At 45.4% G+C, this 24049-nt stretch overlaps 1 protein-coding gene across 2 annotated transcripts in view; it reads left to right on the forward strand.

Moving 5' to 3' along the window:
- ARHGAP17 (Rho GTPase activating protein 17) overlaps positions 1-24049 on the forward strand; it is a 94805-nt gene that overhangs the window by 45601 nt on the left and 25155 nt on the right. For both annotated transcript variants that reach the window (XM_038540007.1, XM_038540008.1), the window contains exons 4-13: positions 1730-1803; positions 4281-4392; positions 4649-4725; positions 8019-8130; positions 13469-13537; positions 13697-13778; positions 18551-18678; positions 20272-20383; positions 20953-21034; positions 22936-23016. In XM_038540007.1, the coding sequence (XP_038395935.1) occupies positions 1730-1803; positions 4281-4392; positions 4649-4725; positions 8019-8130; positions 13469-13537; positions 13697-13778; positions 18551-18678; positions 20272-20383; positions 20953-21034; positions 22936-23016 (929 nt within the window). The remainder of the gene's footprint in view (positions 1-1729; positions 1804-4280; positions 4393-4648; positions 4726-8018; positions 8131-13468; positions 13538-13696; positions 13779-18550; positions 18679-20271; positions 20384-20952; positions 21035-22935; positions 23017-24049) is intronic.

Genomic DNA, 24049 nt, shown 5'->3' on the forward strand with positions numbered 1-24049 from the left:
AACTGTCTCCTTGTGGGGCAGGTAATGCTTGCTATTGACTTAGTTGAAAACAACTTGAGAAAATGAGAGATGGGTAAATAGAGTTGTTATTTATCTTTACGTTTCAATATACTGTTTTTGGATCGGCTGCATATTTACGTGGTCAAAACCCAGAATACACAGAACATAAAGCAAGGTCTTTCCCGGTCCTGTTCCCCAGGCACTGTGCTGTCCTCTCCAGAATGAGCAGCACTAGTCGTTTCTTGTATACTCTTCCAGAGATATTCCTTACAATGCAAGCAAATGCGGCGTGTGTCGCAAGAAGCCCATTGATAGTAGGAAAGGCAGGTGGCCCGTAAAGGTCAAGGTTCGACAGTGGCACACAGCAAGATAGACCGTGTTCTTGCCGTGAGGGCCCTTTCTAGTGAGGAAGCAGAATCACATGGATCTGTTAGCAGATCCTGTGGTATCCACAACCCACTTTCCAGGGACTTCCCAGGCCCCTTATAGCCATGTTCTGAGATGAGCCGTCAACCACTGGTGGAGAGGAGCTGAACTGGGGCGCAGCCCATGGGCGTGGAGGTCTGGCTCTGTTGCCCCTCACCGGGGTCCCCGGCCAGTCCACCTGACCTCCCCCAGGCTTCAGGTTCCTTGACTGGACAATTAGAGCATGAATCAGATGACCCTTATGGTCATTTCCATCTGAAAAACAGATGCGTGATAGGAAAATGCATGGCTTTGTGCTTAAATCCTGGAAGAAAACTTTTTCCGATATTTAGCCAGATACTTTTAGATGCTTATTTACAGCTGTATAGTTATGATTACAGCCAAATTAAGAGCCAGTTTATGAGTACGTATTCGAGGGGCTGTGGGGTGTCTGGGTGGCAAAGTCGTTAAGGGACCAACACTTGGGTTTTTTTTCCTTTTTTTTTTTTTTTTTTTTTAAAGAAGATTTTATTTATTTATGGGGCACCTGGGTGGCCCAATCAGTGAAGTGCCTTTGGCTCAGCGGGGAACCTGTTTCTCTCTCTCCCTCCGCTCCCCTGCTTGTGCTTTCTCTCTCTCTCAAATAAATGACTAAAACCTAAAAGAGTGTGAGGAGAGGACGAGAGAGAATCTGAAGCAGATTCCACGCTGAGCAGAGACGGACATGGTGCTTGATCCCACAGCGGTGAGATCATGACCTGAGCCGAAAGCAAGAGTTGGACGCTTAACCGACTGAGCCGCCCATGCAGCCCCCACTCTTGGTTTTGGTTCAGGTCGTGATCTCAGTGTCATGGTCTCTGGGGTCATGAGATCAAGCCCCAGGTTGGACTCAGGGTGGAGTCTGCGTCTCCCTCTCCCTCCCTCCGCCCCATTTGTGTTCTCTCTATCACTTTCTCTCTTCCTCAAATAAATAAAATCTTTAAAAACAGTAACAACAACCACAACAATAATACTAGCAGCTGGCATTTGCTGAATTATTTTACCACGTGCTTGGCTCTTGGTGTTGAGTATCTCCATAGACAGACAGCCGTAGGACACTCGCACTGTTATCATGTCTCTGGATCATCTATGCTTGAGGACATGGGCGCAGAGGTAAAGTCCCATAACTTCTACCTTTGAGACCAGAACCTGAACCGAGACTGGCTGTCTCTTATCTGTACGGTTTGCCTGGAGGAGAAATCACTGAAGGGTGACCTGAAGCAGGTCATTGAGAATGGGTGTCAATAATAGTGAAACCAACACAATGTCTTTTTCTGCTTTCCAGAAAAAACTCCCTCTGACCGCTCTCGCTCAGATCATGCAAGAAGCATCGACTCAACTGGAAGACTCTCTGCTGGGGTAAGTGTTGGCTGCTTTCAGGCAGAGAGTGCAGTGCCCTGTGAGTCAGTGGGAGTGTGTAGGTGGGTGGTGTGTGTGACAGCCATCTGTGTGATAGAGGGACCGTGAGCATGATGGCGTGGAGCATCCACCAGGAGAACGACGCAGTCTCTGTGGGGAAAAAGTGGGACACGGCCACTGGGATGGTAGAGAATCTTCCATTGAATAGGAACAAAGCTGGAGTTGGTTGAAAGGGCTGCTAGTAGTACGCCTGGGTGGCTCAGTGGTTGAGCATCTGCCTTTGGCTCAGGGTGTGGCCCCGGGTCCTGGGATCGAGTCTCACATCGGGCTCTCCACAGGGAGCCTGTTTTTCCCTCTGCCTGTGTCTCTGCCTCTCTGTGTGTCTCATGAATAAATAAATAAAATCCTTAAAAAAAAAAGGGGGGAGGTGTGCTGCTAGCAAAAGTAATTGGTAGGGTCCATATTTATACCTCTGAATTTGGGTATAAAGAATAATAAGTCCTTTCTGTGTTCCAGCTGTTGACTCAGATTTACAAACTCTGGCCGGCCCCTTCTGGTCCTTAAGAGTCACTTCCTAGGGCACCTGGGTGGCTCAGTCGTTCAGGCATCTGCCTTTGGCTCAGGTCATGATCCCGGGGTCCTGGGATTGAGCCCTGCATCAGGATCCCCGCTCAGCAGGGAGTCTGCTTCTCCCTCTGCTCCTCCCCTGCATGTGCTCTCGCTCTCTCTCTCTCTCTCAAATAAATAATAATAAATCTTAATAATAAAAGAGTCACTTCCTTTAAGAGTGGTCACCATAATATCAATCGTGGTAATGTCAAAATGGTGTTATATCTGAATTATTTGGATTTTTTTATTTTTGCAGGAAGCATGTGTTATTTAATAATTTTTCAAAATCTAATAATGAAACTGTTTTCAGTATAAGAGGGAACGTTGACTGTCCTTCTACTTGCATCTGTGTGAAGCTGGTGTCCTTTTATCCCCTCTGCTCTCTCCAGCTGTACAGTGGGCTTTGCTTTCGGCTGCCATGCATGGACTTTGACTTCACATTTCCTGGGGCCTGTCCTGCTCCATGGCCTACAATTCTTCCTTTGTTCTTTGAAGGATGATGGTTTCCCCTCACTCTTTACCCTTTCTCCATCCTGTCCATGCTCTCATATTGGGGACAATGGCCCTGGATGGGGGGCGGGGGCGTGGCACACGTGTCCATGCTGGCGCCCCTGTTCCCTCCAGGTTGGTTGTGTCCCAATTTTTCTCCTTCATACTGTTGTCGTCAGCACAGCTGCTTCAAGAGTGCTTGCTCTGCACTAGCACTGTTCCACGTGCTTTCCAAGTAGTCACTCACTGAGTCCTCCAGACAACCTCGGAGGGAGCCTGTATTGCCACTGCCATTCTACCACTGAGGAAATTGACAGACAGAGAGAGTAAGTCCACTGCCCCAGACCACACAGCTGGTGAACGGCAAAGCCTGTATCCCATTCAGGCAGCTTGGCACCAGAGATCATGTTCTTAATGACAGCACCAAGGCCATCTCATGCCAGCGCCACACACGTTACTCTTTCAGTAGAACCCCATGGAGATCTTGAAGGGGAGAGCAAGGAGAGAGGTAAGATGAGAGAGGGAGTGTCAGGATGAGAGCAGTCGCCTCACTGGCACCCGTCCTCCGTGTGACATCAGCTATATGCTTACAGGGAAGCAAACGGAAACATGATTGTTAGCCCATGGTCTCTTCTACCCAGTAGAAAACCAGCACTCACAGTAACTCTGGAGAAAACACTGCCTAGGCTGGCCTCACTAACAGACACAAAACAGCATAGAATGAACTTTCGGTAGGATTCTAAAGAATTTCAACATGTTCTGCAGGACACGTGCCTTGAGAACCTAATGCTAGAGTTATCACCTCACGTTCACATACCTGCCTTACACGTAACACACAAAGTATACCCACGATAGTCCTTTTCATTTTATTTATTCATTTTTTAAAGATTTAATAAATTTAATGTTTTATAGCAACAGATGAAACATTAACCTAGCAATATAGTTATCAGTTTAACAGATGCGTAAGACACATTTGATAATGCCCATGAACAGTCGTTTTGATTTTAAAGCACAGATCTGGGTACGCCTGGGTGGCCCAGTGGTTGAGCATCTGCCTTTGGCTCATGGAGCGAGACTGGGGTCCTGGGACTGAGTCCTCCCCATGGGGAGCCCGCTTCTCCCTGTGCCTGTGTCTCTGCCTCTCTCTCTGTGTTGCTCATGAATAAATAAATAAAATCTTTTAAAAAGTAAAAATAAAGCACAGATCTGTGGACTCACATTTTGGGTGACACCCCAAACTTCTAATGTTTTTAAGGTTCTACTGTGTGGCACCCTAATGTGTTCCCAACCTGTAGTGAGCAGCACTGGCCCGATATGGTACTGACCTGCCTGACTCACTGAGCATACGCTTGTTGTGGGGGTGTCTTGTGTTTTTAAAGGAAGATGCTGGAGACATGTGGGGATGCTGAGAATCAGCTGGCTCTCGAACTTACTCAGCATGAATCCTTTGTTGAGAAAGAGATTGTGGATCCTCTCTGCAACATAGCAGAGGTGAGTTCTTTGACCGGGCCACACAGAAGAGCCAGGATTGGTGGGGGACGCATGATGAATGGTTTGCTTGTGTCTACAGTTTTAACAGTAATCAGCGGCTTTGACATATGCTTCTTTTTGGAAAGAAGGGGAATAAATGGTGGGTACAAAATCTTATGCCTAAGAGGGGAAAAAAAGTAAATTAATTATGCCCTTTCAAATGTTAAGTTTAAAACCCAAAGCTCATCCTATTTCATGTGTGGTTTGTGCTTTCTAGCTGGAGATTCCCAACATCCAAAAACAGAGGAAACAGCTTGCTAAATTGGTGTTAGACTGGGATTCAGTCAGAGCCAGGTAAGGTAGAGCTATGAAAATAACTTCTCCCAGCAACCATCCTCATCCCCCCACACAGGTGAGGGAAAGGTCACTCGGTGGACAAAATGCAGGTGTCCAGATTCACGCACTTGACCCACAGACCAAGTCACACCCACTTACACCTGCTTTTAGGGCTCATTCTCCCAAGTGTGGCAATGGAGATGATGTTAGAACATCCTGTTCTTAGTGAATGAGCAGTCAAAGGAGGCAGAAAAAAAGGAAAAGACAGAAACTTAAGGAAGTGTCCTAAGGGGCGAGGAGTCAGTGGCTAACCGTTCTAAGAGCATTTGTTGCTAGGGTAGCAGAGGGTAGGAATAAGTAGATCTCTGATCTTAGCAGTTCTGAGGGACCTGCCATGTCCAAACCCCATGTGGTTGTGGTCCTTTCACAATCCAATGCTGCATTCAAGTGGAGCAACGCCTGTAAAACTCAGTAACCATCTCTGAGAGCTGCTGACTTGTGGGTTGGTGCTGGATGGCTGTCTTTAGTGCTTCCTGGCAGGACTGCAGCCTGGCTGTGTCCCCGAGGGCATCTGCATCCGTGACTTATGTGGCTTTTTCCTCGGGTGACAGTGGGGAATATGGAGACAGTGCCCCGGGCCCCATCCTTCCTCAGACTTTATCACAAGGACTGCTAAACTTTCTGTAAAGGAGAAAAAAAAAACACAACCTTTCTGTAAAAGGCCAAGAAGTGAATATTTTCAGCGTAGCACCCTGGGTGGTCCCCGTTACAGCTATTCAACTGCACTGTGTAGCATAAAAACAGTGCTGGACCATAAGGAAATGAAAGCGTGGCTGTGTTCCAATAAAACTTCATTATTATTTTTTTAAAAGGTGGCTCTGTTAGCTCTCTGGTTAATTTTTTTATTCTTAAAGAATAATTGGCATGCAATATTGTATATTTTTTACCTGCACAACTTTGAGGTAACAATTCTATGCATTGCTCTGTGCTCATCACAATAAGTGTCATGACCATCTGTCCCCATAGAATTATTACAATATTATTGTGTTGCCTATGCTGTGGCTCTTCATCTCTGTGACTTATTTTGTAGCTTGAATTAAGCTACATGCAGTCCTGTGAGGTCGATGTGATTATTTCTCTTTGGCAAATATATGGGGATACAGCCCTCATTTCCTGAGCTTCTACCCATCACAGGTCTTTTTATTGCAGATTTAGAACATCTGTAGCAATTCTACAATATAGCATTTCCTTGTTTCTAAGCATTTCTCCTTGTTTCTAAGATGCCACTGAGTATCCTGCACCACTGATTTAATATTTACTTTTTGGGTGGAGGGTGGCAGGGAGAAACACCATTCGATTTAATGTACAAGTCACTTTTAAGACATGTCCTGATTTAAGAAACATCGAGATCATAAAAGGTATACATCTAGGCATTAGCACATGGTAAAAAGAATTGCCACCACTTACTGGCCACTGGCCACATGCTAGGTATTGAGCTCGTTTGATCCTTCCACTGGTTGCTATTTATTGGCTCATTGATGTTTTCACCAGCTCTCAGTGGGGTGCTTACTGCGTCAGACTCTCTGCTACGTATTACATGCAGAGACCCCTCAATGAGGATTGGAGAGGGAGCAGGATTTCGTGGGTTAGGTAACACCCCTTACTCTTGAGAAGAGACCTCTTTTACAGATACGGGTGGAACCTCCCAGAATATCTGCATGACTTGCTTCATGCCTTAGAGATGATACATGTCAGAGCTAGGGTCCTGTCTGCAAACCCTCCATGTTCCGTGTACACCTGTGATTAAATCCTCGGGCCTGGACCAGGCGTGGAGGCCACTGTGAGGTAGAGTTTGGGCTCAAGATAAAGAAGAATGTTCTAATGATTAATTAAATGAGGTCATGAATGCTCCTTACTGGAGTTGGTTGAGTGACATCATAGATGCTTATCTGCCACAAAGTTTACGTTTATAATACCTGTATTTATCCCGGAGGGGATTTTAACACTGATTCTTGATCTGCCTTCGTGGTCTTGTTCGTTTAACCAATCAAAGCAAGTATTAGAGAAACAAACAGTTGAATATTTCTTCTTTACTTATTCCTGTGGCTTTTCCCTGGAGGGAAATGATAATCACTAATGACTAATTACTCCTCATTTTCTAAGTAGGAATCCATTATACGGCAGATATTATCGGTACACACACACATGCATAAATATTTGTCCTCTCCCTGACTCCTTATGATGGTTCTGCAAGGCATCTTGTTTTACAAATGAGGTTATTGAGGCACAGAGAGGTTAAGTCATTTCCTGAGGTCACACAGCTAGTGACAGGGAGAGCCGGTTTTCAAACCTGAGCATGTCAGACTCCGAGGTCCATGCTCTGTGTACTACATGACATCACCAGCTGGGCAAGTGTCCCAAAGGCCTGCTTTGGAAGAGTGCCTCACCTCGGGAACTAGAAAGAAGGCAAAGCAGCATGCTCTCTGGGGGGCGGTGCAGCATCTGGGAAGCTTGAGGAGTTCCTAGCATGGGTTTTCATCTCCATGATATCCATGTTTACGTTTCAGTTGTTGAAACTTTCCAGAATACTCCAACAGAAGGTCAAAGCCTACTTGAAAACCACACAGAAAGTGTTACAGATTATTATTCCCATGCACTCCCCTATTCTTGCTATGATAGAATTCTTCCTTGTTCAGTCCTCTTGACCTATTGAAAAGGGAATGTAAATATTCCACATTATGCTTCAGATTTGCTATAAATTTTGTCTTTAGAATATTAGTGCTAAGAAATGTTTTTAATTCTACAAGTACTTTCCTCGCTGTGGATTGCTAGCTGCATGACTGAAGTTCTGGATTTTACTTGCTGGAAGTGATCACAGATGAGGATGGTAGCGGGAAGAGTCATAGGAGTCCAAGAGCAGGATTGACTCCCAGTGACTCAGGAACATTCCAGGTCAAAGGAGGAAAGCACATGGGCTGTTTGATGGCAAGGACGGCACGATTAGACACTCTAGGAAAGGGGTTTCCCGGCATGATTTCCAGCAGTGGGGCGTGTGTGAGACAAGGTGGGGTAGATTATTCTCAGAGCGGACAGCTGTGCAAGAGTCCTGTCATGTTGAGGAGCTCCTGGCTCTTTTTGCTTGCTTCCATTCCTGGAAGATAAACTCAAGAGAAGCCGACATCCTAGGTATGCTGCCCAACCCAGGTAGAATCAGTTTGGGGAAAGAATCTATCTCCCCGAGGGCCTTGACTCTCTACAAGGTTGAATATGTGCAGCTGGTTCTCAGGTGCTGGTTGCCCCATGTTTTGCAGGTGGAACCAGGCTCACAAATCTTCAGGAACCAACTTCCAGGGGCTTCCGTCAAAAATCGATACCCTCAAGGAAGAGATGGATGAAGCTGGAAATAAAGTAGAGCTGTGCAAGGTACAAGACTTTCCTGAATACTTTGTTCTTGGGGATCCCTGGGTGGCGCAGCGGTTTGGCGCCTGCCTTTGGCCCAGGGCGCGATCCTGGAGACCCAGGATCGAGTCCCGCGTCGGGCTCCCGGTGCATGGAGCCTGCTTCTCCCTCTGCCTGTGTCTCTGCCTCTCTCTCTCTGTGACTATCATAAATAAAAAAATAAATAAAAATAAATACTTTGTTCTTGCATCAACCTGGTGCTTGCAAATGACAGAGGAAAGGTCAAATATTGCAGATTATTGAGTGTGCCACACAAGTCCTATCAGAATACTCTGAATGACAGGAAAGAGGGTTTTAGTTTGTTCTTCCTTTTTTATTTCTAAGACCCTGCATGACTTTGTTCAGAATAAAACATTCTTTGAAAAAAGTTCAAGTAGGGTATTTTTTTAAATGACAAAAATGTCTGAGCTCATTTAAAATAAAGAATAGATGAAAAAAGGGCAAAAAAACCGTAGCAAAACATACAAGGTTACAGCAATTGTGGGAAATATCAGAAAGAGAGACAGAACGTAAAGACTGCTAACTCTGGGAAACGAACTAGGGGTGGTAGAAGGGGAGGAGGGCGGGGAGTGGGAGTGAATGGGTGACGGGCACTGGGGGTTATTCTGTATGTTAGTAAATTGAACACCAATAAAAAATAAATTAAAAAAAAAAGGTTACAGCAATTAAAACAGTGCACAATAGGGGTGCCTGGCTGGCTCAGCCAGTGGAGCAGGTGACTCCTAATCTCAGGGTTGTACGTTTGAACCCCACATTGGGTATAGAGTTTTGGTTTTTTTTTTTTTTAGATTTTATTTACTTATTAGAGAGAGAACATGAAAGCACGAGCTGAAGGGAGGGCAGAGGGAGAAGCAGACTCCTCCCTGAGTAGGGAGCCTGATGCAGGACTCCATTTCAGGACTCTGGGATCATGACCCAAGCCAAAGACAGACTCTCAACTGACTGAGCCAGCCAGGTGCCGTACATTTTATTTTATTTTAAAATTTTATTTATTTCTTTATTTAGAGAGAGCATGAGCTGGGGGAGGGACAGAGGAAGAGGGAGAGAATCTCAAGCAGACTCCGCACTGAGCAAGGAGCCCTACACAGGGCTTGATCTCTTGACCCTAAGATCATGACCTGAGCCAAAATCAAGAGTCAGACACTCAACCATTAAGCCACCGAGGAGCCCCCCAAAATAAAATCTTTTTTTTTTTTTAAAAAAAAAAAAAAAGCACAATAGGCACAAAAATAGTTCTGCAGAAAGCTAGGCTTTCTACAATTAATGCTATTCTAAATAATTGAATATATACTAAAGGGGTCATCATATATCTATAGAGAAGGAAAGTATTACTTTTTAAATGTTGCTAGAATTGGTTTATAATTGGAAGAAACAGAACTTTTAAAAACATATTTAATTTTTTTTTTTATTTTTATTTATTTGTTCATGAGAGACACAGGGACATTGACAGAGGGGGAAGCAGGCTCCTTGCAGGGAGGCTGATTGATTCCCGGACCCAAGATCATGCCCTGAGCCAAAGGCAGACACTCAACCACTGAGCCACCCAGACGTCCCAAGAAATAGAACTTTTTAACTCATAAAATAAATTCCAGATGAGATGGTTAAGTGATCTCATTCTCTGTGCATCTCTCTGTGAAGATAAATCTTTATTCCAAATGTTATTTGAGATGGTAAAGAAACAGGTGTTTGGTGCATCTTCAGATTTAAGCTTTCCTTCCTCTTATTATTCATCATTTTCCAAAAATGGTGTCTCTTCTTTTAGATAGTATTAAGACTGTAATATTTTAGTTTGTTCAGGTCACACTGTAATTCATTCTTCAAGACCGTGAACTTTAAGATTGGTTAACTGCAGCAAAATGACTTGTTTAAAATAACATAGAGACGAGGAATTAAAACTGGACTAAGTCATGCCATGCATGCAATTAAGTGCTTCTGATAAAATAGTCTCATCGTGGTTTATTGTTCAGAAGAGTCGTAGCTTTGCCAGTGGCATTACAGAGCATTCCTCAGATCCAGTCTAAGCTGGATCTGGGCTACTGGCTGCTTAGACATAAATGTGGCGGAGATCTTAGGAGTCTGAACTGGTATGTTATGGGCTCAAGTATCTTCTCTCAACATCCATGTCATAGTTTCTCATTTCCAATGGTGAAAACCTGTGACGATAGTTTCTGGCTCCCTTTTTACTGACTTCTGTGATTTCCTGAGATCTAAATACTTTGTCACTGTTTTTTTCTTTAACTAGGTCTCATCTACTGTATAATTTACATCGAGTTTTGAATTTCGTTTACTGCATTTTTCAGTTCTAATTATTCAAAGTCAGTGTTTTTTGATAGTGTGTTATTGTTTTCTAGTGCATCTTTCTTTTGTCACGTTTAATCATTTTATATGTACTTATTGTAACGGTCTTTGAGAATTCTGTTTCCTCTGTAAGAATTTGCTTCATGGTGGATTGTTTCCTCCTGTGTTTTTGCAGTTTTGTACTGCGAGCTCATTTTAAGAGAGACTTTGTCTCTGGGACTCCTAAGGATTGGGAGTGATTCTCCCCAGAGAGCATGACCAGTGCCAGGCCCTTTTTAACTAACCTTTCTCGGTTTGAGGATCCCCCACACAACATGTATAGTAAACTCAAACTCCAGACCTTTGCGAAAGCAGATGTAAAATGTTTGCCAAATCCAGGGAAATGTTTTTACTTTCCCAGACCCAGAGCCCAATACAAAATGCATATACTCTAGTCTTGCCGTACACTGCTGAGCAGATGTTTCCTAATCTACCCTGTCATCAGAGGAATAGTTCCTTGGGAATGTTTGTGTGGGATGTACGTGTGCTTGTCTGTTACAGTTCCTCACTTCACCAGGCCCAAGGCTTCATTTTCTTTTTTTTTAAGATTTTATTTTATTTATTTATATTTAAATATTTTATTTATGAGAGACACATAGAGACAGAGACATAGGTAGAGGGAGAAGCAGACTCCCTGCAGGGAGGATGCTGTGGGACTCGACCCCAGGACCCTGGGATCATGACCTGAGCAAAAGGCAGATGCTCACCCATTGAGCCACCCAGGCATCCCTAAGATTTTATTTCTCTATTTGAGAGAGAGTGTGTGCATGGAGGTGGGGGAGAGTCAGAAGGAAAAAGAATCTCAAGCAGACTCTTCACTAGCAGGGAGCCGGAGGCGAGCCTCCATCCCAGGACCATCAGATCATGACCTGAGGTGAAAGCAGACGCTTAACCAACTGAGCCACCCAGGCACTCCCAAGGCTTCATTTTCCGTCTTCTGACCCCATGTGACCACTAGACTCAATTGTCTTGGCCATCAAGGTGGCACAAACTCCCTGAGGTCACCCCCAGCTTCCACTAGTGCCAGGCCTTTTCTCCTCCCTTTTTTTAAAATTTAGTTTTCAAATTTCATTTAAATTCTATTTAGTTAACATATAGTGTAATAGTAGTCAGGAGTAGAATTTAGGGGTTCATCACTTACATATAACACACCCTGCTTAGCACAAGTGCCCTCCCCCGTCCCTCCCCCATTTAGCCTGCCCCCCCACACACACACCTCCCCATCAGCAACCCTATTCATTTATTATAGTTTAGAGTCTCTTTGGGGCTACTGGCTGGCTCAATCAATAGAGCATACAACTCTTGATCTTGGTTGGGGTTTGAGAGTTCAAGCCCCATATTGGCCTTGGAACCTACTCAAAAAAAGAAGAGGGTCTTTCTTATGGTTTGCTTCCCTCTTTTTTTTTCCCCGTGTGTTTATATGTTTTGTTTTGTTAAATTCCACATGTGAGTGAAAAGCCTTTTCTTTTCCCTTCTTTTCTTTCTTCTCTGCCCTGCCCTCTTCTCTTTTCTTTCTCTCCCTCTCTTTTTTGAGGGTGTAGAGGTGGGGCTCCATGAATTACTCTGTTGCTTTCCTGGTTATTCTAAAAGAATTTTTGTTGCTCCAAACTAGCATTTCCAGATATTTTTCATAAAGGAGGCCTTCGTGTTAATTTGTGCACTGAAAACAGAAGACAGTACATTTTATAAATACATACGTAATTAAAATATAATCTAGGATGTCTACAATTTGAATATATCAGATTAATTAGAATGTAATTCTAAAATAATAGGAAAAGTAGGATATATTTCTGTCCAATTGGCTAATCTATCACTCTTTTTTTTAAGAGTTTATTTATTTATTCATGAGAGATACAGAGAGGGAGAGAGGGAGAGAGGGAGAGAGAGAGAGAGAGAGAGAGAGAGAGAGAGGCAGAGGGAGAAGCAGGCTCCATGCAGGGAACCCGACGTGAGACTCGATCCCAGGTCTCCAGGATCAGGCCCTGGGCTGAAGGTGGTGCTAAACCACTGAGCCACCCAGGCTACCCTAATCTATCACTTTTGAAATAAATTATTTAATTTTGTATAAGCAATTCATCTACATTAGTTCAAATATCAAAAGTATAAAACAGGCACCTGGGTGGCTCAGGTGGTCTGCCTTCAGCTCAGGTCATGATCTCAAGGTCCCGGGACTGAGTCCTGCATCGGGCTGTCTGCTCAGTGCAGAGTCGGCTTAAGATTCTCTTTCTCTCCCTCTGACCACTCCCCTATACACATGCACTCTCTCTGTCTCTAAACTAAATAAATCTTTGGAAAAAGTAAAAAACCATACAGAGTGAAGTCTTTTCTTCCATCCTTGTCCTGCTTACTGAACTCCCACTGCTCACCAAAGGTACCCCCCTGTTGTCAATTTCTTGTTTTTTTCTTCCAGAGATATTTTTAATCGAATGTAGCAGCAAAAATATAACATTTCTTTCTTTCCTATTTTTACACAGATGGTAACACAGCATAAGTAATGCTCTATACTTCACTTCTTAATAAGAATATGAGCCGTGTATCTTGGAGATCTTGCCATATCATTCCCCTAATAAGCTTCCTTATTTACTTATTCATTCATTCATTCATTCATTGTCATCCTAGTTATGGACATCTGTTTTTTTTGTTTTTTTTTTAAGATTTCATTTATTTATTTGAGACAGAGAGACAGAGAGAGAGGGGGGCACGCGTGGTGAGGAGGAGCAGAGGGAGAGAGAGAAGCAGACTCCCCGCTGAGCAGGGAGCTCAATGCAGGGCTTGATCCCAGGACCCCGGAATCATGACCTGGGCTGAAGGCAGATGCTCAACCAACTGAGCACCCCAGGCACCCTCCCAGATGATGGGCATTTAATCCGTGGCTCTTTCCATGACATTTTGCTCTGAGAGCCCATGGATATTAATTCTCAGATAGCATTTTCTTCAGTGACCTGTCTTCTCTTCCACTCACCAGGATCAACTAGCAGCAGATATGTACAGCTTTATGTCCAAAGAAGGGGAGTATGGCAAATTCTTTGTTACGGTAAGCACCTTCCCTTGACAAAATACGAACGCATTGTAAGAATTGAGTCATTTTAGCTTTCTTTTGCAAAAGATTTCATTTTTGGTTTTGCTCACCATTGTGTGTGTGTCCATCTGATGCTAACGTTACTTTTGTTTTTGAATGTGGGTCTGTTCTCAGTTATTAGAAGCCCAAGCAGATTACCATAGAAAAGCATTAGCAGTCTTAGAAAAGGCCCTTCCCGAAATGCGAGCCCATCAAGGTAATGTAACCTGCGTGCTGGCTGATGCCCCTTTCCTAAGCCTCTGCCACTTGCGCCTCTGTTCTTCTTCCCCTGACTCCTTTGCATGCATCTCCTCTGGCTAACGCCTCTCTGCCTCGGAGAGTACTGTCTCCCAGCATAATTTCATCTTTCCTCGCCGCATTCTCTAATTTCTTCCAACCCAAATTAACATACTAATGGGACATTCACAGCTCCCCTGACATCTTCAGTTGAAGAGGGAGCTGGACCCTTTGGGCTGTGCCTGTGTGTGTTTTCCCGTCTTATCCTTTCCCAAGTCAGTTATTCATTCCGTTGGGTTTAATTCTGACCCTGTGATTCTGAGAGCGTATGTTCTAGGGAAAAGAGTGTGGACCTTCTAAAAGGAACTTGAGAAGTCAGTACTCGATACTCCCTCGTCAACGTGACTAAATCGTAAGGCCACGGCCAACTCCTTCCCCCTCTTCCTTGTGGTCCTACAAGGCTCTGGATCTTAGTGCTAACATTCTGCTCACCGTAGACTTCACCCACAAGCCACGAATGGACTGAGCTTTCTCCTGATGTTTAGTTTAACCCGAGCACTAAAGCTCTTGACTCTGTGACTTGCCGTCAGAACACGTACCAGCAGAGATCAGTGAGCCCAGTTGAGGCAGAAGTTGCTCTGCCTTCTTCGGACCTATCATACTATTTTGCTTGTGTAGAGCCCATACGTGGAGCTTAGGGTCCCCCTGCAGAACCTCTGGTCTGAGCTGACGAGGAGCAGCCAGGCGCTGAGTGTGGTGACCCTGTGATCTGGACAGCAAGTCAGCAGGTGTGCAGGCGGGATATATGTGTGGGGGGTGTGCGTAACCCACTGGCACCCTCAAGGATGCCACTTCTCCCCTAAATTGGAGGAGGTCCCAGCACCTTCTGGCTTTGTGCCTGAAAGGCTTGGGAATAGAGAATTAGAAAATTCTGTATGTCCACCACCTTGCAAAATCTGATCTTCATCCATCCTGAGTCCATGTGTCTGATCGACCCTTCCTACGATGAGTTGTCCTTGCTTTTCTAAGTGATCCCCTTTCTTGTTCGTGGATGATGAGGTTGAGTCACAGTGCACAGGAGCGACGCTGCTGGCAAGCACTCAGCCTTGCAAGGGGCAGGCGCTTGCCGGGCAAGTTCCAGATGCCAAGAGCGGTGTATTTGTGGGATGCCTACTGTGCGCGGGGCCCTGTGTAGGAAAAAGCAGGAACCATCATCATCTTAGCCTTGAATTAATTAAAGTCTGGTTTGAAGATGACTAATAAGCACAAAGAAAGAGAAGATTGGGTTTGGGGAGCATGACTTTTTTTTTCTTTTTTTAACTGTTTTTTCCCCCCCAAGGCTCTTGTCCCTAGAGAAGTATATCAGCAAGTGACAGGGAACAGGACGAGGGCAGAAGGAGGCTGAGGATGGAACAGGGGGCTGGCGTGCGGGGGTGGAAACCCAGCGAAGGAGACAAGATCCATCTTTCTCTGTGGGGTTGCCACACCTTGGGCTTCAGCTGCTGCCGCCTCCGCCTGTCCTCCTGTCTCCCTGCCGTCCTAGTTCCTGTCTTCCTCTTCCTTTCTCTTCTTTATTTCCAGAAAGACTCAGAGCATTCTTACTGTAGGGGACCCCCCACCTTGACCCCCCACCCCCACCCCCGGCCGTCGTGTCCCCGGGCGCTGCCATCTCACCCACGTGGTCAGCTGATGGGACTTGGTACCCACCTGTCCGTAGCCCGGGGCCCTGTTGCGTCGCATCCTCCTGTTCTTCTGGGAGCTGTCTGAATGACTCGTTTCCTCTGGCCACCCCGTCACACGGTGCAGTCTTGCATCTGCTCCCAGTCACCCTTCAATTGAGATTACTGGGGCACCTGGGTAGCTCACTCGGTTAGGCATCTGGCTTCGGCTCAGGTCATGATCCCAGGCTCCTGGCATCAAGCCTCACATTGGCTCCCTGCTCAGCTGGGAGCCTTCTCCCTTTCCTTCCAACTTGTGTTCTCTGTCTCTCTCTCTCAAGTAAATAAATAAAATCGTTAAAAAAAAAAAAAAAAAGTTAAAATCCTGCAGCTCCCAGTTGAACCAGGGCTCTTAATTGTCGGATCCTGGCATCTGATGTGGCTTGGACTGTCTCCTTTGATGGCATGTGTGCCCCATCGCACCTGGTTGCGTCTTTCATTGTTAGGGGTGTGCTCATCCCCCTCCTGTCCCTCTTGTCCCCAGAGTCCCCTCCCGGTGCCAGCCCCTATGTCACCGGTGTCTTCACCCTCACAGTCTCCCCAGTGCTGATTCCCTCTGAGGGCTGGCTGTCCCCTGAAACTCCACACATTCCTAAAGCAAGCTGATCTTCCCCCTACCCCCTAACTGTGCTTTTCTCCTCCATGTCTTCTGGATGCCATCTCCCTCCAAACCATCCAGGCTTGACCTTGGAGCCCGGGTCTGTCCTTTCTACCCTCTGCGGGGCCTTCCCCTCCACCCACACCATCGCCCCCCTGCTCCCGGCCCTTGCTTCTTTGGGCAAGAGCTATAAAATCAAATGTAAATTTTGAGACTCAAGGTCCCTGGTCTTTTCTCAGCTCATCTTCCTGGTCTGTTTCCTTCAGAGCCCCCCAGTTCCCCTCCTTGAAACCAGCAGCAAACACTTTGTCTCCCGAGTCACTCTAACATCTGTGATCTGTGCCAGAAGTCACAAACAGCCATAATCTCATTTTTCAAAAAATTTTGCCATCATTTAAACACCAGATGCCTTCACATAACAATGCGATTTTTGGCTTCTCTTGAAAGTTTCAGAAAGTCTGGCGACACTGGATCTGCTTTCCCACATGGTGACATGGGTCAGGAGCCAAGGAGGAGGGTCCCTCTGCCCCCAGCCTGACTCAGCACCTTGGGTGTCTCCCCAGCCCCTGTGGACACCCGCACCTGTGACCCTTGTCCTGTCATTTTCCAGCCACGACTTGGCAAGCATGTCTTGTTTTGTTAATGACTGTTGTGTGTTTACGTGTATGTCTTGTATTTTCTTCCCAGTTAGAAGGGTGGGGAGTCTCCATGAACTTGGGGTGCTGCTGTGGTGCCCCGCACTTAGCAGGCCTGTTGTTGGAGATGCCAGCACCTTTTGGGCAGTCTGGCTCGGGAGTTGTCCAGACCACTGGTTCTCACATCCACCCTCTGCCAACGTGACACCAGTGTGGGGGGTGAGGCACCCTGCAGAGCATTTCCTAGAAAGTTCTAGCGGGGGTTCAGAGAATGCCCAGCTCTTGCCACCATGGGGTCAGGCATGCGGTGGCAATGACGGCAGGTGCCATTCACAGAACTCCCCTGAGGATTCTGATGTACCCTCTTCAGCGAAGGGATCACATGGTCATTTTCTGCCTATGTTGAGAATCATTGTTAGATGATAGGGACAAAGTTTGCAGGGGAAGGTCTGGCCTCTGAGAGCACTGTCACAGAGTTCGGTGTTCTGAGAAGGGCCAAGCCCCCAGACACTCTTGCTACTAGGAATTACACTGGCTGTGGTTGGGGCTGGGGTCAGGGAGCATGGGCCGGAGATGAGGAGGCGCCTGCCTCCTTGCCCTAACCCCCCCTTCGACCTGGATCCCCTTGCTCTTTCCATCGATTTTAACCTTGTATGAGCTCGCAGGCCCGTGGACCCGGGAGTCTTCTTCCTTCCCGTGTGTGCAGATCACGCGATGGGACCTGTCCCGGCTCTTATGGTAGCAAGAGGGTAAGAGGGCACAGCAGAGGAATACCGCCTGCTTTGAACCCAAGGTTCGAACAGCACAAAGTAGCTGAAGGACAATTGTCCGTTAATGGTGCTGAGAAGGATGTGAACCTCCTGTCACTGGAAAGGACTAAGTGTTCCTCAGTCGAGTATTTTTCTCGGAGTGGTTTCCCCTTTCTGCGTCAGTGTGCTTCCCCGGCAGCACCACATCTGTACAGCACCCACCCAAACAAGTACTTCTCCTTCTAACAGAATATGTCCATTCGCTAAATTCTTGTTTCTGTTTTACTGCTCTGTTGTATGTATTCCTCCTGCTAAGCTGCCTCACATCTCTTGTGGAATGAAGCGGAGTATGTGACCCCAAAATAATATAAACAATTGCTTTACTGCTGGCCCAGGCTTCAGCCTCAGCTGCTTTGGGGCTGCAGATACTGCGTAGTTTCCTACTCAGAATGTTCTGGACCTGGCTGGGGCTACAGCATTCGGAAGCACTGCATGTCGCGGAGACGTTGCATTTAATATGAGTTCACATTGGCCATCTTCCAGTGTTGTGTGATGATGCTTGGCCTGTGTTTAAAATCTTAGGAAATTATTTCCTCCTTCACATTGAAGGAGTCTATTTCTTGTCCTCGAGTTAAAAGGCCAGTGCTGCTTTGCATGGCTAAGAGTAAATGTCCTTCCAGTGAAATGAGTACGCTCAGACGAATCCTTGGGTTAGCGCCAGGCAGTCCAGCCCATGTGTCCCGTGCAGGAGCCCCATAGTGACTTCTGCTGGGCAGCTCCCACTGGGTGCCTTGGAGGGTGTTGAGGGCTCTGTTCCACAAGTAACCTCCCAGCTGGGACCTATTCTTGCTCTAGTAGATGGTAAATAACCAAAGCCAACAGAACAGAATTTTCCCCTTTTCCCAAAGCCTCAACTACCAGTCTCCTAAAAAAAAAAAAAAAGAAAAAAAAAAAAGAAAGACAAAATCCCCTTTGGTAGTTTGGGTAGGAAAAACCTCCCCAATGATGCCATGAGATCGTTGGGTGTCTTACTGGATGGTTTGCTGCTCTAGATAAGTGGGCGGAAAAGCCAGCCTTTGGGACGCCTTTGGAAGAACACCTAAAACGGAGCGGCCGTGAGATCGCATTGCCCATTGAAGCCTGCGTCATGCTGCTCCTGGAGACGGGCATGAAGGAGGAGGTGAGGGGCACAGGCCAGTGTCAGTACTGTATACACTGATGGCTTTGCAACGTTTGTCACTGTGACCCACATTTTATTTTATTTTATTTTATTTTATTTTATTTTATTTTTTAAATTTTTATTTATTTATGATAGGCACACAGTGAGAGAGAGAGAGAGAGGCAGAGACACAGGCAGAGGGAGAAGCAGGCTCCATGCACCGGGAGCCTGACGTGGGATTCGATCCCGGATATCCAGGACCGCGCCCTGGGCCAAAGGCAGGCGCCAAACCGCTGCGCCACCCAGGGATCCCTAACCCACATTTTAAATTGGAGCCCTGCACAGTATACCTGGAATTCACACTATGAATGAAACCAGTTTCACTGAACAATGTTTCCCTTTCCTGTACACTCTGACTTTCTTTTGCCCCACTTGATTGTTTCATTTTAGACTCTGATGGTGATTTGGGACATTGAATTTCATGATGCACTAAAAGGACCAGAACTTCTGGGAGCTTTTTAGTCTGCTTATAAGAATCTTACATTTGTGTAGTACTATGCAGCATTGGTGTGGGGTTTTTCATACTTATGTTGTAGAATCCTTACCCCCAAGACCCCACAAACCAAGCAGGGCAGGTCTTCTTACTCCTTTTGTCAATAAATGAGTGAGTTCATGGTGGGGTGGAATCAAAATCACATGCCAAGTCTTTTTTTTTTCCTTTTAAAAACCTTATTGAAGTATAATGTCCATCGTAAAAGTATGTATCATAAGCGAATAGCTCGTTAAGTTTCCACAAACTGAACCCACCCACATAATGAGCACCCAGATCAAGGAACACCCCAGGAGCTCTCCTTTTGTCTGCTTCCAGTCACTGCCATAATCCCCCACTGATGTGACCCCAACTTCTTGTAGCCAAGATCAGAGCTGCTCAGCCAGGGCCAATTTTGTCCCCCTCAGGAGCTATTTGTCAAGATCGCAAGACATTTTTGATTGTCACAATTTTGGAGGCAGGTTTGCTACCAGCATCTGGTGGGTAGAGCCCAGGGCGGCTGCTAAACATCCCACCAGGTGCAGGACTGCCCCTACAATGCAGCATTATCTAGCCTGAGATCGAGAAACCTGGCCTAGATGAATTTCACTTAAAACCTGAGTCTTATAATTCCTGGACCAGTGTCATCATAGTCTAACCTTTCTTGGTTGACTTCATGTGTTTTCTCTAAGGAACCCTTAGGGCAGTGGAAGTGACTACCAGTCTAGTCTATCAGTTTTTTACAAGATGTCAATTTAAAAAAAAATCCTACATTTAGAAAAATCTATGGCAATCAACCTTGGGGAGTATAAAATACTGCATTTAAATAGATTTCTGATAGGCACAGATATTTTAGCACAGGGGCAGGCAAGAGCTCCCACCAATCAGGAATGAAGTGCTCACTGCCTGTTCATCTGCCCTCTGCCTTTGCTGGGTCCCATCATCCTTCCTGGTCGCCCTGCAAGGTGGGCAGCGATCCAGCCTCAGAGATGAGGTGTGTGGGAGTTGGGCCGGGGCCGAAGGCTCTTGCACAACTGGAAGCCCACAACTTGAACTTGACACTGAAGGCCTCTTGTTGTCTTTAGGGCCTTTTCCGAATTGGGGCTGGGGCCTCGAAGTTAAAGAAACTGAAAGCTGCTTTAGACTGTTCTACTTCTCACCTGGATGAGTTCTACTCCGATCCCCATGCTGTGGCAGGTGAGCTGCAAGGGGTTGCCCTCGGGGTGGCAGGCAGGTCCCATCTCAGACAGATCACCTGCTAAAAACCCAATTTTCATTTTCAGTAACAGATAAAATTGAAATGGCCTATATAGGTTCAATTGGAAAAACTGAAATGACACACATAACTGAATCAGTACACACATACACGCGCACACACCCCTTTTCCTGTTTTGGGGGGTTTCTTTGTTTTCCTGATTATTAAGTAAAGGTGAAGGTAGCTTATCATCTAAATATTTGGAGACTTGATTGTATTTTCTTCCCTTCTTTCTCCTTCAAAGTCTAGATCTACCTGAGGATGGTAGAATGTCCATTAGAAGGTGACTTTGAAGTTAATTTCATTTTCTACTGACCCTCAATATATTTTACAAAGGGCTGGAATTTGTTTTAGGAACACTTCATGCTCTAACCACTCCCACTGATTCATAGCTTGTTCTAGATATTCTTAGCAGGTTGTAATTGTGATCGTTTCAATTTGTAAAATAATATGTCCCGAGATTCCCAGGCTTACCCCTTGACTTACTCAAAGTGAGTGTTAATAATTTCAGGTGCTTTAAAGTCCTATTTACGGGAACTGCCTGAACCTTTGATGACTTTTAATCTGTATGAAGAATGGACACAAGTTGCAAGGTAAGTTTAAAGGACACTGAGTTTTAAAAGTAAAGGAAATGATGGGATATTATGTCCCCTTTGTGAATCATCTTACTCTCAGGGATCATAAAATAACATTAAAATAGCACATGTGTTAAATAATATGTGCCTGAGTTCTTAAGTTTAGGGTGAAAGTATTGAGTATTGTTATGTGTGGGAAGGTCACCACTTATGCATTGGCTTCAATTTGTGTGAAGTTATATGGATAAAGACATATAGTGGGACCCACATTAATTGATTGGCTAATCACAAACCCCTTTTTGATTGAAGAAAGCCCTGCAGTGGGGACAAGTGTCATACTGGCCAGTGGCAATGTACCTGGCGAGCCATGTGGAAACTCAGCTGAGCAGTAATACAGTGTTGACGGTACTAGCAATGAGAGTGCCCACTGTGTGCTAAGGACATACTGATCTCGATACCCGTTACCTCCTGTGATCCATGATTAATGACATAAAAGATGGATGTGGTTATCTTCATTTTACAGATGTGGGAACTGAGGCTAGGGGAGGGATGGGACCAAAGTAACAGCAAGTAATTGGCAGAGCAAGAATTCAGACCCAGACCTGTGTGACCCAGAGACTGTGTCCCTATCCTGTGTTTCCCCCACTGCCCCCACCCCCATCTTCTGTGTATCCAGGAGCAGTCAACAGCCTCTTCTAAGAAGTCCCAGAAGCTTCTCTCTGGCCAGCCAGGCTGCCTCCTTGTTAGCTTGTGCCTCATGGTTCTGACTGCCTTCCTCATCCCTCAGGGAGGAGGAACAGATCACCCTGCCCTGCCTACCCCCCCTCCTCTATCTCTAGCTACTGTCACCTGTTCCCAGTAAGTGAACTGCTGGGTCCGATCAACTAGGCTTCAGCAGCAGTGACTCTACCATCGGTAAGGTTTTTAAAGTCAGAGTAAGTTCATAGTCATGGTCATATCCTTGGAACCTGTGTGTAGCCTAGCCTGTTGGCTGAATAAATGGAACCCAATAGCAGTGTCGAGTAGGGGAGCATTCTGGGGTCTCTTTTGTTGGGTAGCCTGCCCCACTTCTCCGCACCTTGATTCTTTTCTCAGCTCTGGGACTCCCCAAAGCATTCCCATGAGAAAATACACTTTTCAAAGCAGGTGTCTGTTTATTGGTGTATGAATTCTCCATACTTGAGAAATGTCAACATCCCGGTGACATATTGACTGGCCTCTGAAGTGGAATTATGTTCACTTCCTGCTTCGTAACTCCAGATCAGTTCAGTCGTGGGGAATATTTAGGTCCAAAGGTACATTGTGTGGGCAACTTGCTAACATTCTCTCCTGCTCTTGGGCAGGGTGACTGATCTTATCTATTCCTCTTTTGTGTCTATGTAAGTTTGCATGTCAAAACTGTAGAGCAGAAGAGCTCCTGTGATTGCTTCATGACTGGGTAGGGCTTCTGTGTCTGGAGCCTTTGAGCAGAGTTAAAGGCAGGGAAAGGGCAGGGGGAGGGTGGGCTGGCTGCCCTGTGGCTGGGCCAGCCAGAGTCTGGGCTCCAGGGAAGCCTCTCGGGGAGATACACACTTCTTAGACAGAATTTTCAGTGGTGCCTTGTCTCCTGAGTGCCAGGCGCTGGCACAGGTGGTTTCAGGGTTATGCCTCTGGAACATCTTCATCACTTGGCAAATCAACATTCTTATCCCCAGGCGGGCACATCAGGAGACTGAGTCTTGGAGAGGCTAACTAACTGCTCAGAGTTAAATATTTAGTTGGTATTTGACTCCGAATTTATTTGTTTCCAAATCCATCCTGTTTTCCAGCTGTGCTTCCTCTGTCAACAAGGGCATAGTTGTTACCTCTTAACAATACGGGTTCCGAATGGTGGATTTTTTAATGGAAGGTTATGAATACAGGTTTTTTTTCCCCCTCAGTGTGCAGGATCAAGACAAAAAACTTCAGGATTTATGGAGAACATGTCAAAAGTTGCCACCACAAAATTTTGTGAACTTTAGGTATGTATGCCTGGTGTCCTGCAAATTAAGCCACCAAACCACAGTGACTCTGGCATAAAGAAAGGTGCCGCCTGCAGGGAGACCATTCAGTCCAAGCACGCTAATAAACAAGTGCTTTGGAGAGGAAGGGGGGTTGCTGGGAATGGGACTCCATGTATATTATTGTGATGCATATCACAGTGTAAAGCTTCTGCATCAGCCTGCATTAACAGGATTAACAGCTAAGTCTCCTGGTCGGTTTCCCACGGCAGCTACTAGGAAAAAGTTCTCTTGGAAAGTTGGTTTGGCTGCATGTTGGATTTGAAGTTTAAAATGTCCATTATAGGGGTTCAGTTGATAGAGCATACAACTCTTTATCTCAGGATTGTGAGTTCAAACCCCACATTGGGCATAAAACTTACTTAAATAAATTTTTAAAAAATTGCCCAGCATGTAAAAGGCAAAAATTAATCAACAATTCTATCTTCTGGGGACACCTTGGTGGCTCAGTTGTTGAGCACCTCCCTTCTGCTCAGGTTGTCATCCTGGGGTCCAGGGATCAAGTCCCACATCGGGCTCCCTGCATGGAGCCTGCTTCTCTCTCTGCCTCTCTCTTGTGTCACTCATGAATAAATAAATAAACATAAAAATTTTTTTTAAATTCTATTTTCTGTAAAAGCTTTTCTATATGCTATGTAATTTATTTTTAATATAGCACAAGTCATCCTATTAAATGAAATGTTTAGAACTGGAGATTATGTGTTGCTTTGTTTCTAAGAAAATTTACCATAGAATACATTTCTAGAATTTAACCTCCATTTTCCTTTTGACCTAAAATGTGACTTTGAAGAAGCATAGAGAGAAGAAGGATAAGAGGTAGCTCTAAGTCATTGAAAAACCAAAGAAAATTTTGTAAAAGGGCTTGGTCCAAAATGACACATATTTTATTGGTGAAATTTCTGGTATCTTACCTGACCTTTATTTCAGCCCCGGGTTCTACCACTAACATTTTGTAAGCACAGCACTACAAAAGCAAGAAATTACCTACAGTATA

Source organism: Canis lupus, chromosome 6 (genome assembly GCF_011100685.1).
Source record: "Canis lupus familiaris isolate Mischka breed German Shepherd chromosome 6, alternate assembly UU_Cfam_GSD_1.0, whole genome shotgun sequence".
Classification (NCBI taxonomy): domain Eukaryota; kingdom Metazoa; phylum Chordata; class Mammalia; order Carnivora; family Canidae; genus Canis; species Canis lupus.